The sequence below is a fragment of the Parambassis ranga genome, chromosome 21, assembly GCF_900634625.1.
Source record: "Parambassis ranga chromosome 21, fParRan2.1, whole genome shotgun sequence".
Taxonomy (NCBI): domain Eukaryota; kingdom Metazoa; phylum Chordata; class Actinopteri; family Ambassidae; genus Parambassis; species Parambassis ranga.
In genome coordinates, this window is record NC_041041.1 from 8,005,935 (window position 1) to 8,023,540 (window position 17,606).

Sequence of the window (17,606 nt, forward strand, 5' to 3'; positions counted from 1 at the left end):
AAACCAAAGCCAATGGTCTCACAGGAATTAATAAAACCGGAGGAAGCCTAAACACTGTCAAACAACAATTCAACAAAGCTCACAGACAAATCAGATGCAGATAGTGTGAGATAAGGCCTCAATGAACTTGTGTTGGTGATGGTTAGATGCACTTCCGGTGTATGCATAGTTTGATCTGATGGTGCTAGACAGTGATGGCATCATCAAGTAGGATCCAGTGCAGATGAAGAATGCTCGCTCTTTGCCTGATTCCTGTGGATGTCATTAGACTTGGGCCTTGCCAGCTAGAGACCGATTGTTTGATGGTGCTACAACTGAACAGAGCAGTACCAGACTCATTTATAAAGTGTGTTTCCCCGGCAATACCCAGCAAGAGAAGCCTGGGCTCTTCAGGAAACCTGTTCCTCAACAAGAAACACTGACCCCCAGTCTTCCTCACTCAATGTGTGTTCGGTTTTACAAACAAAGCAACAGTCTGGATAAATAAATAATGAAAAATCCTCATGTCATGAGAAGGATATAATTATATATTAAAGTTAAGAAACTGCTACCTGTTGTTATAGTGGAAAAATCCCATCAGGCAACTGAAGCAAGATGGACTCCACACACACACACACACACACACACACACACACACACACACACACACGATTAATCATCATCCTCATACAAAGGAAATTAATCAAATGGACTAATTTTCTGAAGACAAATGGTTCTGTTGAAGCAATCATTTTTCAATTTTCACAGTATACAGTGACAGAGGGGAGGAAGGGAGTGAGCTGGAACGGAGTTGTGCAATTAAGCGGGGTGTGTGTGTGTGTACATGTGAGATCTTTGTCTTGAGCGCTTGCATGGTACACTGTGCATTGCTCTCTATCTTTCTGCATGGCTTAATGTACATGCTGAGAAATAGCAGGCTTTCTATAGCTGATAAAGGCATGTTTAAGTGCAGATTGTGTGCAGTGTGTGTGTGTGTATAAGAACAGCTATAAATGCAGCAGGGAAATATCTTATATATACATATTCATGGACCTATAATGTTCTGCCTTATGAGCTGCTAATTAACCTTATACAGCAGAAAGGCAATTGCTTTTAACAAACATTTGTGACTGGACAAACCTATATCTATATCAAGCTAATTTCAACCAATCAGAGTGATTTGTTTAGCACAGGCAGTCTTCTCTGCTACAATACACCCATAGCTGGAGGTGATTCTGCAAAGGATTTCAAGATTTTATGAAATTTCACATGAAATTCCAGCTGTTTATTCAAAGTGCAGGTAAACAGTTACAGCCACACACAGCTTGGAAAAATGGAATTACTGCTGATGGTTAGATGTACTTGTACATGCAGGGTGTGCATCATGGAAGTGTGTGCGTGTGTGTGTGTCAGAGCTTTGTCTATGAGTAGGCTTTTAGAACAGGAGGTGTGTGTGTGTGTGTTTTGTCTCAGTTCAATCTCGACCCTGCAGCTGCTGACTATGGAGCAGACAACCAACAACAGTGCTGTCAAAACAAGTCAAACTCAACACAAATAATGACCAGTGTGTTAAGCAGTCTGTGAGGAGAACTTTCACATTCAGTTTAAAACAGTCTGTTCTGATAAGAACTGTGCCAAGGGTATATCATGTCTAGCATGGTATTGGTTTTTACCATACTGAGATTCCTGCAACACACAAAATGTCGGTGTATGATTAAGATTAAGAAAACCATTACTTGTTCTGCAATGAGGAAATGGCTTTACACTTATAGCTGGAGGTGATTCTGCAAAGGATTTCAAGATTTCATAAAATTTCATGTGAAATTCCAGCTGTTTATTCAAAGTACAGATAAACAGTTACAACCACAAATTTAAAGTAGCTAGGAAAGAGGAAATTGGCTACTTTAAGTAGTTTTTCTGGTTTGTATGTGTGTAAGTAAAGCCTAGGTGTAATCAGCAAGAGTATTTGGCTGTAACGGGCCATTTCTCCTCAAAGACAGATGTGTCAGTGACATTCAGGCTTCAAAAAATGCACATCAGCTCTACAGAATGAAGAAAAACATGCTGACTTTGTTCCCTTTTCATTGTTTTTACATGTAAATGAGCCTAAACTGTGTCCTTCTATCCCCATTTGTACAATTTAACACAAAGGCACACAGACTTAGGGACAGATAAGGGAGGCAGTGTTATACAACATGCTGAACACTTGAGTCTTTATAAATCAAACTGAATCCTCCTGGTGTTTCATTCGTACATTCACCATTTCCTTTCTATTCTCTCCTGAGCTACAATTTATCTTCAGTCTTCCCCACTTTTTAATTACCAGTTCCCCACAGCAGCACTTCCTTACATACATCTACACTCCCCATTCTTATCTGCCTGCAGCACTTCCACTCAACCTTTCCTCCCATCCTCTCCAAGCTCACAAGTGTTCTAACATCCCCTCGCACGTCTTCTTACCCTCTTTTGTCTGCCCGGTTTCCCTTCCTGTCTCCAATGACCAACATGCAGGCTCACAAATCACTGACACTGACAGATACCATAAGGCCAGTGAGTGACAGGAGAAAAAAGAAAGCATTCTTTTACTACAAAATTCTGATTCGGAAGAGAGAACCTGTGATCAGAGGAGGTCGAGTGCTCTTAAATTAGGCATTTTGGACTGACTGACGTACTTTGAACACACAAATATGCTCGTCTGTTGAAGTCTCTGTCTTCTCTGTCCTCTGTCTTTGAAGGCCAGTCATGACTTTACCAGATTATGAAGCTCAGGAGATGCAACTGTAACTGCCTGTGCACGTTTATTTTTCTTTCAATCACAGATGGGTGACATCATACTTTTGGCCCCTCATCTCGTGAGCTCCATAATGTGATAAGATCACAGCTGGCTGTTCATTTCCAGAACGTCTGATCACAGACAGGTACTGCAATCATACTGGAGTTTAAAGGAATCAGGCAAAGACCATTGACTTGAAATGACAGGTAAAATAATAAAAAGTGCTGTGTGGTGTTTGACTCTCTGAAGAAAGCTGGGAAAGTCAATCATATTGGTGGACATATGGAGAACATTTATAAGCTTAACAACAATTTCAATTCGGCGCTTGCAGATGCAGACGGACGTCAAACACTGATGAAAGCACATAAAGTTGAGCAATAATGATCAAAAATGTGTCACGGGTCAGATATAATCCTCTGATGGTGCAACTACATTTGCCTGGAACAAGAGGACTTATATCCTGGTTGTTGTCCTGAAGGGGGAGGACATAATAAGGGCAGACTGCTTTTAGACATTTGTTAGCGTAGAAATTCCTGAGATATGGCCAAAAAATGTGCTTTGGAAGTCAAGGTGACCTTTAGTCTCCTACTTCTAATCAGGTTATCCTTGAGTTCAAGGAAACATTAGGGCAAAATAGAAGAAATTTCCTAAAGGTGTTCATAAAATATTGTGTCAATGAGACTGAGGCATGATATGGTGGGGTTGAACTATGAACAGATGAATATAATTCTAAAAAAAAACACTAATAATGGTAATAAATGTACGCAAAAATCACAACTTAAGAAACAGACTACAATAAAGATTGTAAAACAGCAATAAAACACCTGCCCTGCCAACGAGGCTGGTCTGCTTTTTATCCTTCCCACCTCATTTAAAGGGCATAAACCACCCAATGCACATGAAAACACACACACACAGAGAATGTCACTGAGCAGAGGTGTGGGATGATGGCATGCTGATAGGGAAAGTGTTTTAAATTCCCTGTTATTCTGATAAAAAAAGGTTCAGTCACAATGCAGCAGCAGAGGTGTGTGAGGATGATTCCACAGTTAAATCAGACAAAGAACTAGTGCCCACTGAGGAACACAGGTAAAGAGTAATGCTGCAGGTGTGGGGCTGGTAAATTTAGTGTCTTTTTACAAAGGCTACATGGATAGCAGTTCACCTAAATCCAGCATTTTCTCATGCATCTTGAGCCAACTAACCATTTTAAGTGGTGGTCAAGAGAATTTGCATTCACGCTTCAGTGTTTTACTTCTGTAAACTTAAAATTCCTTCATGAAGTATGAGCCGTATTAAAAAAATCTCTGTGAAAATCCCTTCTCTTTACACACTGTGTAAAAGTCAGTAACCATAATCTCTCTGTGTGCACGCTCCCCCTCTGTGTTTGTGCGTGGGTGTGTTTGCATTTCTCATTCCTAAATCCCATATCTATTAAAAGTTCTCCCTGTCTGACACCATAAATTTCATCTGGGTCCAGACTGTCCCCTGGGGTGGACGGTTTGGGAACGACACGCAAAGAATAGGATGGGAACGCACAGCCCAGTGTAACAACCTCTGACCTCCAACAGGAATAAAATAAATCAATAAACAACAGGGCAGGAAACTCACTCTGTTATTCCATGTGTCTGTCTGCAAAAACAGAGGACTTATTGTGACTTTAAGGGCAGAGTTACTGATTAAAACATTAATTATTAAGATAAAGAGGCTCAACAGAGGTGGAGATCACAATAAATCACAGGAAAATCTACAGTGTCTCAGAGGCAGTAAGTGGCTCCTTACTTCCATCTGCAGGATAAACATGCATGCACATATTAGCCATTTTTCATGCTGGCTATTTTTTTCTGCTCTACAATTACACCGTTGCAAACAATGTTGATACCTCGTGTCTAAGTTGGCTTGCATTCCTGTGGTATGTATATCTGTACTGCCTCAGGAATAACACTGTAACCTAAACAGAAACTGCAGCGGTGAAGGAGCACTAATTTGTTCTGATGTCATCAATGTGGGACAGAGACACCTACAAATTTCAACCACAAGTCAGAAGAACCACATAAACCTGACGTCAAAATCCAAGATGGCTGCTGTAAGACAAACTGTCCACATCCACAGCAGTCTGTTTATTTATAATTCTGACAGTGACAGACTTTGCTGTGTGAAAAATAATAGAGGGTTTCAGAGGGCTCAAACTGCTTATTTTCTCACTTTCTTACAAATGGCCAATCACTCCATAAAAGAAAGTGAGCATTGGATTGTTAGTTTTGGAAAGTTAGAACATTCTTGTGATGCATCCTTCTCTTCGTCTTAAAGGTGAAGTGAGAGAAGTTTCATCTACCTGACGTGCCCTTTATTTTATGCTGTTTTCACTGGACACAAGCAACAGTTCTGCAGAGATTCCTGCAAACTACAAAGGAATACTAAATCAGGAGAGTGACAGAACAATGATGGAAGGAATTAAGTAAGAAGTGAACAAATGAAGGAAGGAAAGGTGGTGTGAAGAAGGAGGCAAAGGGGAAATGCTCAACACTTACTGAAGATAAGAAGAAAGGAACTGATGAAAGAAAAAAGAAATGAAAGAAATGTGAAAGAACAATGCAAAAGGTCAGGAAGGTAAGTTAAAGCACAAAAACCCGAACATCTGCCCTTTCTCTCCGACTCCCACAGGCAGACTAGGACACTTCAGTGGATTTGGTCCTGCTGCTCTGTGACCCAGCTCATATGTTTTTCTTGGATGCATTTATTCTGGACTCATTTCCTGAAGATTCACATCCCTAAAGCATGATACCCAGGAGGGGAAAGGAGGCTCAGCTCCCCTGGAGGGGTAGTGGGTGTGTGATTAGGGGTTTCAGGGACAAACTCGAGGGACTTTACTTGGAGGACAATGAGGGCTGGATGCCCTGAGGATGGACAGAGGTAGAGTAAATAAACATCTGTAGATGATGTTTAGATATCTATTAAGAGTGTGTTTAGATCTCCTGGCTGCAGTCAGGGAGGTCAGCTTTCTGGAAGAGAATGTACTCCTAAAAAATCTGTGATCACCATGTTGGTTTAGAGAGAGTCTGAAAAGATACAAGAAGTGAATACAGAGGAGTCTGTTGCTATGGAGACAAGTCAGAATTGTGCACACAACTAAACATGATGTTTCAGATGGTTTCTCTGACTCATCCTGATGTGGACGACAAAGAGATGAAAACAGATGACGTGCAGAATAACATCAGTCATTTGTTGTCACTTGCTTTGTTTCTCATGGACGTCTGCCTGCAGCTCAGACTGCTTTGAGAACGGTTTACATTAAAATTAATATGTTTAAATTCTGAACTAATTCACGTGTGTTTTTGCTGACCACGTGCACACACATGTGCCAAAGATCTGACAGCATTCAGACCATTCAGCGCACTAAAAATGGATGAACAGTTAGGGCTGAAGTGTGTGCATCTGTGTGAGGGCTTGTATGCGTGCTGAAAATCAAACTCATGGGGGGATCCCAGGCTGAGAACAGAACAGCCAGGACTTCCAGCTATCCCATGGGTCTCTGGGGCCCGACACCTGTGTTATTGCCTCACGTCAGAAGAATGAGACGTCTTATGTCTAAGCACATGTGTGTCTAAGCAGGACACAGCTGCAGTTTGTGCGTCTAATGCGTATGTGTGTGAAAGAGCAAAATGTGGCCGCACACTCTTGAATGAGGTGTTTCCCTCACCTCAGAGATCAACCACCTGCATGCCCGTATCAAGTGTCTGAGTGTGTGTGTGCGTAATGAGGTCTGTGGTGGGTGTGTCGCCTCTATAGTCCCTCTGTTACCTTTATCACTGTGATTATATCACCATTACAGCTTCCATACATTGGATCACCCAAGCAGGAACCATGTGTTTATAAAAGTCCAGCAAAGGAAAACTCAATTTCCTCAGCAAAGAGGCGCTATGACGTTACATCCACCCAAGGGCACAGAGGTATGTATATAGATTTGTATTATTTTGAATGGCCACAGGAGTGATGGTGAAGCGTGAGAAAGTTGTGTTGACCCAAGTACAGTTACAGTAAAAACAACACTAAGATATACTAAGATATACTAAGATAACACACACTTTCATAATTGTGATGATTGATCAAGCATTTTAGCAGCAAATGAGGCTTAATATAAACAATTACATGTATTAAGCAAGCAGCAACCTGCAGGCCTGAGACATGAAACCAATGTGGAAGTGTTAAATATTACAGTTCACACTGCAGCCTCCAGGTGCTGGCTCCAAAAATCCCCATAGACTATTGATACATTTCCAAGGGTAGGTGGTGTATGTTTTTATAACTCCCTTGTTTTGATTACATTAGGACTTAAAATTACAGATAAGTATGGGTGTGGCCGCTTTAAATGACAGGCGTCATTCAGCTCGCCTCAGCTTCACCTCTTTGTCTGTATTTGGAGTTTAGGTAGACTGTGATACCACCTACATCGCAACAGTCAGAGACTCCCACAGCCTTCCACAGGGACTCAAAACAGTGCAAACCTACGGGTGACATCGTCGACACTTCAAATGTTAAACCAAGATCAACAAACACAACAAACCAGCTTTCATTGAAGCTTCCGAACACAATATCGGTGGTCGATGTTTGGCAAAGGGTGGCATCTTGCTCCTGTTTTAGTCTGTTGTCACATCTAAAACTGCCACTACCTCTTCACAGGACACCAAATTTGGTCCGAGCACATAGCTTTAAGTCTGGTAATATAGATTTATGCGAGTTCGTTGTGATCAGTGCAGCACGTTTCACACAGCCATAATGGAAAGCCCCACTCTGGATTATTTAGATTTATAATACCCAGCTGTGATCTTGGCTTTGATTGACATGGATCACAGCTTATTTCAAAAAAAGTGTAGGCCTTAACTTCATAACAACATTTACATGTGTTGCACCATGTGAGACCAGAAGTCTGTGCTGGAAGCACGTCTTTCTCAGAAAATTCTGGAGGAGCAAATATGAGAAGAGATCTAATTGTTTCCTCTGCAGCCGGCCCCCGTAGTCAGTTTCACAACAGGGCCTGATGGGGAACACATGGAGTTGCTGTGGTGACCCAAAACTCTGGTCACATTTTTCCTACACCCCGAGAACCCTCGTCAGCCATAACATTTCCACAACGCTGTCTGCAAACAGAATGCATACATCCCAGAGGACGAGCAGCACTGACACCCTATTTACCTAGTGTGATGTTGTGAGAGACATGATGTGGAAAACATGATGTGTGTCTGTTTTTCAGTAAAACACAGAGAAAGAAAGGAATGGTACCACCAACATGGTGGCAAATGTTAAAAGTTCCTATTTGCAGCTACAACATGAAGCTGAATATCTCAGGCTACTTCTACTCATCTTGATCTCTGGTGTCCTTGATTATACTCACACCATGAGCTCCGGCTGATGATAACACAATCAGCCTACAGATGGTAAGAAGGTCAGACTCAAGTCTGTATGGCTGAAGAAAATAAATGAACTACTGAATCGCTGTCAGTGGCAAAGTTTAATCCTTTTTCTTAAGAGAAAGAGGTCAAGGTCATCAAATAATTTCAGGATTTATCAGGACTAAATCATTTTTATATATGTATCTTTCCACCCACACACATCTGTCCAAATTGTTCTCTTCTGCTATTTATTGTTGCTATGCCTGTCAAGCTTATAGCTCTGGCAGATGCAGTTTACAGTGATAACAGCAGCAGGTTTACAACTGAAAACAAAGGATCATTGATTTAAAAACAGAGATAGACGAAAGGATTTCTTAGCCATGCTAACTCGTCAGCACTCTCCTTCAGATCATCACAAAATAGGTCAAGCTTGGCTTTTTATTTTTGCAAAAAAAAGCAGACAAAGAGACAAAAATGCATTTAGAGGAATATGATGTGATCTTGTGATGTTGATTATGTGAATGATGAGGAGCACGTGTTTGAGAGCAGCACAGTATGTCTGTCTATTCCTGTTTGTTGTCCTTTCAGTGAATTAAGGTCACACACACACACACACACACCACACACACACACACACACACACACACATTTAAAGCTGTTTTGATAACGGTTTATATCAACAACATATAAATAGATTATGTGAAATATATACAGGGTCAGTGAAGGGACATTTCCACCAACAGAAAGACAAACTGTAAACTACTCCTACTTTTCCACAGAGAAGTGGTGTGGATAGTTCCCACTGGGCTAAAATGAGTGTTTGTAATTTAAATAAAAAAATAAATATACATGTATTCCATTTCATGCACAGCAAAATTATATAATTACAATTACTGATAAAAATGCTAGTGGATATAGTGGATCAAAATGTGCAAAATATGTACAATTTACCATTTATTCTCCTGCTTTGCATCCTTTTGAATGTGCATGAATGAGTTCTTTGAGGACAAATGTAAGCTGTGTCTGCAGGCTCTTTTCTTTTGGCAATAATCACAGTTTAAGTTATGCTGGTAATTTCATATTTTATATAATCAGACAAAAAGGCTTCTATTGTGTGATACAAAGCTTGTTTACCAGTGGTGAAACAGCTTTCAGTATCAACATGTAGTTCAGCATGTCCTTCCCATCCCACCATGGTATTGTGTGCTTTCTGTTGTGATGTTCACACTGCCTGCTATTATGTTTTTTGTAAGATTTTTTAGTACATAAGGTAATACTGAACCAGTGATATTCATTCTGTTAGAATATTATTTGCAACAAATCCTAAAATTTTAGGGTTCTAGACTAGAACTCTTGTGGTGAACAGTAAGCTAGCCAAACTGAGCTCTGTGGATTATTTGAGCATCTTCCAGCTTTGTGGTTTGGTGTTACTGCAAATGATTTCCTAAACTGCTGTGATTCAATTTTATTAACTCAATATATGTTGTCGCCAGAGCCATAACACTTCTGCACAGTATTTGGCAACATTAACGTCTATTAAAATCTCCTCTCCTGCACCAGCAGCTACCAATGATATTACTGTATCTATTACTGACCATCCTTTGCTTGGTACAATGAGCAGAGTTAACACACACACACAAAAACAGCTGGTTATTGTCTGTTTGTCTGAGCATCTCCTACAGCTCCACAGCTTTCAGTAAGGATCACTGCCAGCCTGAGTGATCCCCACTGAAAATCCTCCTGTCTGAGAGTTATATTGATAGCAGCAGGTTTGTGCTGCCCTCCCCTGTACTCCATCGTTACTCCTCTGCTGGTAGCTCATCTCTGATAGTCAAGGTCAGGGTGAGAGGAGAGGGACTGCAGGAACACATGAGGCTCCTGATTGCAAGTTTAGAGTCCTACAGTTTGAAGCTGCCATGATACATCACATCCTTTGCTGCCAAGCTACAACAACATTCTAATATAAACTATTGAGAGGCCTGCACCAGTAAACCTGAACTCATGCGTCCTTCCTGTCAGACATTATGATCAAAGTGACTGAACACCGTGGTAAAAATGGCTCCCATCAAACAAAGTTCAAGATGATGTAAGTTCAAAAGTTTATTGCACAAAAGAAGTGCATGCAGTCACACAAGCTATAATATCTACTATTATCTATCTAATACTTTGTATGCATCTGACTATTGACTATGGTCAGGCAGGAAGTGCACTCATGTAAGAAAGAGATCCAGAGATACTGCACTGATGCCCTCATGAGTGAAGTTATCGGCAGTTTTGAAGGTCGCAGTAATGTTTGACTTTCAAAATTCAAAGTCATTCATTTCAAGTTAAGGTTGATGTTCCTGAGATAATGAGCACACAAGACCAGGATGACACAAAAACATAATATCTTAGGACAAACCCAAGTCTCTTTGGAACTATCCTTGACATACTGTCTCACTTTCAGAGCTGTCTCAAGGAACTCCCTGCAATGAGGTCTGCAATGATGAATCATTTCTCAGGATGCTTGCCTTCACTGCATTATTTGTGGTCCTTGTCTTTTTTAAAACCTCACTCAAATGCAAATTATTGTCATGTACTGTTTATCCACAAGGACATGTTAAAAATGTCTTCGCAGCCTAAGAGGAATATCTTTCAAAAAAAGTCACAACGTTGCCAGTCCGTGGCTGCCAATCTTTCATGATGCTATTTTCGTTGTTGTTTTTTATCTTGTTTTGAACCTACAACATTCCTCAGAATGTACTGTAGGTATGGACTTGTTTTCACGGAACAAGGAAATATTTGCCATTTATAACTGAAGCCAAACACACAGACAATCTTGTTCCCACAAAAACAGAGAGCGTCTATATTAAAAAAAGATCAGTGGAGTGTCATTGTACTCAGCTTCCTGAGACGTGTGTCATTTCCTGTCCTCCATCAGCTGTGGCAGCTTTTCCCATGGTGGAAAGGACAGTGTTGCTCCATCTGCAGATAATGGCAGCACTGTGTTCTGTCTGCTTCTTGATGTAATGTCTCTCTCACTCACATGTGAGCTACTGCAGGCATTACTGATCTGTAAGTTTTATTTTTTTGTGTAAAATCAAGCACTGTTTGCTGTTTTTTTACTCAAGACAGTACTGATCTGCTGAATAGGCCATCAGGGGATGACGCAGAGAGGCTTGTATTCAGTTTCTCAGGCTGTTCTGGCTTCAGAGGGCATTAAATGCTCTATTTTACAGCACCACCTAGCTTGCAGGGATACTTTCACCTTATGTGACCACCCTTTATACTTTGTGCGTCAAGATGCCAACTCTGCTGTGCGATTATACCAGTGCCAGTGTTTCTCAGCACATAACATTCAGTCTCGTGAACTGCTTCTGATGCTTTGTGTTCCTAATTTATTTGCTCGTTACTACATTTTAGGGTGCTTATTTTCCTTTTTTATTACCAATCTCATGAATCAAATCCCCTAATTGATGCAGGAGAACAATGATGACTTTTGGAAGCAGCTAGATTTTTTTTTTCTTGCAGGCCCGAAATGGTGCCAAGATCTCTGCTCTCAACACATAAAATGAACATTTTTGGTCTCCATCACACAATCACTTTCTTTCTTCAGGTCCCTCTTATGCGCTCTCTGAGTCTGTCTGGACTTTTAATCTATCTTTATTCTCAACATCTTACTTTCTCCAACAGAGTGGTTCTTTGAGGCCATTTTGAATGAATTCTAAGATTTATTTTGGTTAATGAAGATCTGATGAGACAATAACCTAAAAAATTATATATGCGGTGTGTCAGTTATCAAAAAAAGAAAAAGAAAAAAGAAAGACCATAAAACTATCATAGAAGTAAGAATAACGATCTGATCCAAAAACCAGCCAACAGGTGGAGCATGAGTGGAGCTAATACTTTTTGTACCAGGCTGTTTAACACATTTACTTCTGCTGTAAAGTTGGAGGTCTGTGCAAATTGGTGCAATTTTGGGACCAGCCTCTAGTGGTCATTTAGGGAGCTGCAGGCTTTGGCTTCTTCCTGGAAGTTGCTTGGAACATTTTAGGAAGTTCTTTAGAACTTCCAGTTTGGCTTCATTTTAAGCCCTGGGAGTTGCTGTTTGGCTCCTCACTGAAGGCAACACTGATGTTCCTAACAATATAAAAAGCTTACAAAACAATTGCTAGCCAAAGACAATGATTCTGCTTTACTAACAGAATCCTGTGTCCACAATTTAACCATTAACAAGCATCACCTAATCACAGCAGCTGCATCGAATCACAATCCAAACAGCTGCAGAGGATCAGCCTGAACCATTCAGTGAAAAGCTCATTGCCATGAAGCTCCTCAGGGGACAAATTTGGACGGAGATACAGTGAAAGCAAAGAGAAGGAGGCAGGAACACATCTGCGGAGACTTATCTCTGTTTCCAATGTATTCACAAACAAGTGAAATAAAAAAATACAATTTAGTTGGCTCAAATTATGTATGAAGCAACAAGAAGCTAGAACATTTCCAGTGTAAAAATCCAATAAATGAGAAAACAGAATCTTATCTTGTAGTAACAAGAAGCCAATCATTGTGTGCGAGAAATATCTGCACAGTTCATGACTAGAAAAAACAGGACGTGGGACCTGTGTGTTTTTCACTTTTGTTTTCTCTTCTTTGCATGGATGAAGTGCAAACAATGCCAAGAAATCCGAACTCTTCTCCAAAACACTTCATCACAGAGTGATCGAAATCTTCTGGCTGATGCAGAGAAACCCTGAGAGAGACCAGGGGAGGAAGATAAAGGCAGTCTGCTGACCCCATCATCAAAAGTTCTGCATCCTTCAGATGTGGAATGTGGAACTTCCTCGTTCGGTCTCTCTATGACTCCTTATGGGGTTTCCTGTATCCACAGCGAGCGTTCACGTCAAAGGTCAGGCCGACTGTTAAGCTGGTCTGGTAAATCCTCAGTGCATGCCAAAGTACAGTTGCAAGACATTCCTGTCTTCACCTCTCTGTTTTTAAAGGACGCCTCCCTCAGGAGCTGTTTAAGACTGGTAGACAGGGGAGTTTATCAGAGTCAATTTCAGTCTGTGAGTTTACCACAGCGTACAGCTGAACAGAGACATTTATAGTTCCATTGAGCACTCTTTACTAGATTAGAGAAACAAAGGAAACTGGCCAGTTTATCTTCTAGAAGGTTTATGGTCTATAGATGTCTTATTTTATGAATATCTTTCAAGTGTTACTTTTTTGCAAATCTGTCACCACTTTAACCAACACACTCTACTTTCACCCACAGTTCTGCAGGAGCGTTCAATGTGCAATGTGCAAATATTTAAAGAAGTGTTAACATACAGTAAATTTGTATTAAGTGTAATGTGTAATTATTAATAACCCCAACTATGTTTGTTCATTCCTTTTTTAAAGTGTATTTTTACAGATGACACTCCTGAACACATGTGGACACTTGTATTAAAAGGTAGGTCGTGCCACTCTAATTCTAAGAGTTTATGACTTTAAGGACCAGTCCAGTGATCAGACAGCTGTCTGATGATCTGTGCAGCACGTGTCTGAAGCAAAACACAGACTTTAGTCATGCAGAACCCCAGTCACTCACTCTGAGCTCGTTATCTCAATATGTTTAGTCTATGTCTGCATCTCCGATTTCAAACACTCTCTCTTTTTTTTTGTCCCGTCTCTAATGGCTCTCTCACACTTCGCACACACACACTGACCTCCTTTTTTTACAGGGTTGATGGTGTGATTGTCATCACTTAAACTGTAGGAGAGTGTGATAAGTATTTCAAACTAATGACTTTCAGCAGCACATATGGCTGAATGCATATGGCAGACTCACATCAGCTAACATGTTAGCATTGCATTGTTGTGATACATTACACACAAGAGGGGTTGCAGGCCATGATCAGACACGACACTGCTGCAGTATGACTGCAGTATGACTTGTGTGTCACTAACAAAGACAACAAACAAACTGTACTTTTAAAAGCACAGTTGACCTCTGAAATCAATCATATTTTTGTCAAGGACTGCATTTATCCATCTAGATTTTTTCAGTATCAGCTGGGCTGTTTTGGAGAAAATGACTGTGGAGATTTCTGCATTCCCTTCCATAAAAAGTAGGGCGGTAGCACAAGCCTCCACCCATAACGAACGTTACAGATCAGCTGTTTCCATCCAGACGTGCTGTCAAAAACACACCACCCTCTGTACATTTATACAGCTGCCAGATCATTTGAAAATAGTTAGTCATAGCATTACTGGATCAATTTGTGTTTGAGCATCACAAGCTAAATACTGTCTAGTTCCATTACATTGGAGAGGAGGCAGAAATCTTCACTGGTACCTGATGAACAGCTAGCTGGAAGGACAACATGCACCAAGTTAATATGAGTATCATGTGTGATCATTGCCTTTTTTGGTATTCCAAACTGAAAACCAAGCTGTTAACACAGACGATAAGGAAGGAAAAGAAAGAAATAGACAGAGAGGGGCATGTTTGCAGAGCTATTTGGAACAGCAGTTACAGTAACGGACTTACCCTGGCACCCTTCTCTGGGAAACATTGACAGCCTCCGCTACAGTCTCTTCCACCGCAGGGGCCACTGTGCTTCTTCCCACCCTGTCAGACACAAAACAGACAACATGGCAGTCAGAGACTGGCTATAACATGTCATGTCACACATTCAGGGCACTCCGACATTTTCACAAACATAGCAGTGATGTGTCTCCATATGGTCCCTGCATGGAACACAACAGTGTGCTGTAGGTGTGTTTGTGTACACTGCGGTTTGTGAACACACTTGTTGTTTATCGCAGCAGCTCTGTTGTATTGCTGTCTGTACAGTTGTGTGCATTAGTGTGGTGTATGAAAGGATGTGGCTCAAATGAGTCATGACATAATGGATGACTATGTGCTGAGAGTCTGGATCCGACCACTGATGGGGACAATTTGTCTTTAGATGTCCGCATACCAAGAAAGCCACCCACCATCACAGGCTGATCTGTGCTAGACATGGCACAAGAGCACACACACACACACACACACACACACATAGCCCGCTGGGTCTGTGTGGACATGACATGATCAAAGAAAGCAGTCACACAAATGGGGTTTCCCAACCCTCAGGTCAGAGGTGTCAGGACCCTAAGCTAACTGAGATAGCTGGAGACCTCAATGAAGACACAGTGGAGACTTTTTCACAATCCCAGCTCAACACAATGTGACTTTGGATTCATTCTTTTACTCCTCAGAAGTAGAACTATTTGAAGTCTTCCCAAACTTTAAAGAACATAGAGCCACACCTTAAATCTTAATGCTGCAAAACAGATGAACATCAAGGCATTCGTTCAAATTTGTTACTGGAGTGATCAGATCACTGATCCAAATGCTCCTTTAGTAGATGTGTGGGTTCATTTGTAGTAACCTAATAATTTAAATGCATGAGTGGAAACAACGTTAAAAGTTCAGATGAACTTTTAACCATGGCGCCTGTGAGTGAACACTAATGAAACCCATGCATGAGTTTTGGAATGAGGTGAACTTCACAGAAAGGCTCCATGTAGTAGCTGATTTATTTTATGACGTCTCTGCCTCCTATGGCTGCCTACGTGCTCCACCTACACACCCATACCATCGCCTGCCCAAGCAGCAAATGCCTTTCCCTTCTCAGTTCTAAAAAAAAGACCACTCTATGCCCACAGTGGCACCAAAGTGGCAGATTAAGAATCAGAATAATTCTCCCTCCTCACTTTGACAGCAGATCCCAGCCGCCACCATTTACAAAGGCCACATTGAGACCCTCGTCACACACAAAGAACTCCTTTTACTATAGAGATGTCGTCCTTTAATGATCCCCTATCTCCAACAAAAAGACCCTCTTCCTCTCCCTTATGGAATGCACTAGGCTGCATTTCTTTGTTAACTATCAGTGCATCTGAGGGGTCTCTTTCAATCTGCTGTTAGATATAGCTAAGAAGACGTGTGATGGGTTTAATGTAGCCTGCACGCTATGGTGGCAGACTCTTTTCTGTTCACAAACAACATTCTTTACTTTTATCCCAAATTTAAGCTGATGATGTGAAACAAATCAAGCGTGCTCTGCAGGAGGGTGGGACATCTTTACAGTGTTTTTAGTTTCTCAAGTAGAGACAAGAATCATTTAAAAAAAAAAAAAGGTCATTTAATCCCAGTGAGGATGTAACAGTCACGGCATGACCTTTCTCCACATTGAGGTGGAAGTCCAAAACGCAGACAATAGAGTGCGTCAGCTCCGGACAGACACACAAAGGAAAGGCTCCCATAAAGGGAATTACACATCATGGAGCAATGCACCATCAATTGAACTTTACAGTTTATAGGCTCAAAATAGCTGATAGCAGTTTCAGCAGAGGACAATAGGATTGTGGGGCAGTATCCTGTTTTCTCCACCCACAGTCACAATAAGCCACTGTTTGCCAAAATCACCTTTTCCATAGATTCAATGCACCTTGGAAACGGATTTGACAACAAGCATTTATTATGAGCTAAAAGAGAGATCCATCAACAACAGTGAAATATTTGTCGGATAAACAAGCTTCTAAAACTTGCAGCTTCAACAGCACTGTTGTCTTGTCTTTATTCTGACCACCATAAGCTGCAGTAGTGCAGAAGCTTGTAACACAACAAGCCAACAGACTTCGGTGAGCACCTTGTAGTGTGCAATTGACACAGTTCTGTCCCATTTGTTTTTGTTCTGTCAAAGGAATAATAAAGGCCACCAACAGAACTCACTCTGATTGTCTTAAAAGAAAACCAGCTACTTAAATTACCTTTACTGACATATACATATATACAGAAAAGAGTGAGTCCATCTTCACGACTACAGCTGCACATTCCACAACTCCCCCAGCAAATTTCTCAGTAAAGTATCCTACTAAAAGATTATTAATAACAAACTTATAACATAATTTTGAAATATGAGGGACTGAAAGGAGTGTGATAAACATGGAGGCACCTCGAAGGAGTACATTTTCCCCACACACACATTACTTCATTTAAAAACTCATACATCATCTTTGCAGACTTTGGGTGATGGAAGTGACAACTTACTTAAATTACCTTTACTGACTACTGTCACCAGCTGCTAAATGGTCACTTCCAATCACACAGAACAATGCATGCAGAACAAACAACCTGGTTGCCCACTGGTTGTAATCTTTGTGGTGCATTGAACTGGTATTGACACAGGCAGGCAGTCTCTGTTAGGTAAGGCTTGGTTTGGAGCTGGTAATTTTAAACTTGTTGTGTTTTTCAAAAAGCCAAAAAACCTTCTGCTCTTGGCCAGACCACATTTTAGTGGCCAACAAGTCCAAATTGAGACTCCTGTGACCACATAGAAAAAGAGTTAGTGTTAATAGGAACCAGAGATTTGGTAGATGAACCTGTGTCTCCTTGTACTGTGGTCCTCAAGCTCATAAAAAGCTTTGACAAATGCAGACTGACATGG

The 17,606-nt window shown here is 40.9% G+C and overlaps 1 protein-coding gene across 3 annotated transcripts in view; it reads right to left on the reverse strand.

Moving 5' to 3' along the window:
* Window positions 1–17,606, reverse strand: part of col4a2 (collagen, type IV, alpha 2) — a 43,905-nt gene that overhangs the window by 13,696 nt on the left and 12,603 nt on the right. For all 3 annotated transcript variants that reach the window (XM_028433752.1, XM_028433753.1, XM_028433751.1), the window contains exon 4: window positions 14,660–14,740. In XM_028433752.1, coding sequence (XP_028289553.1) covers window positions 14,660–14,740 — 81 coding nt within the window. The remainder of the gene's footprint in view (window positions 1–14,659; window positions 14,741–17,606) is intronic.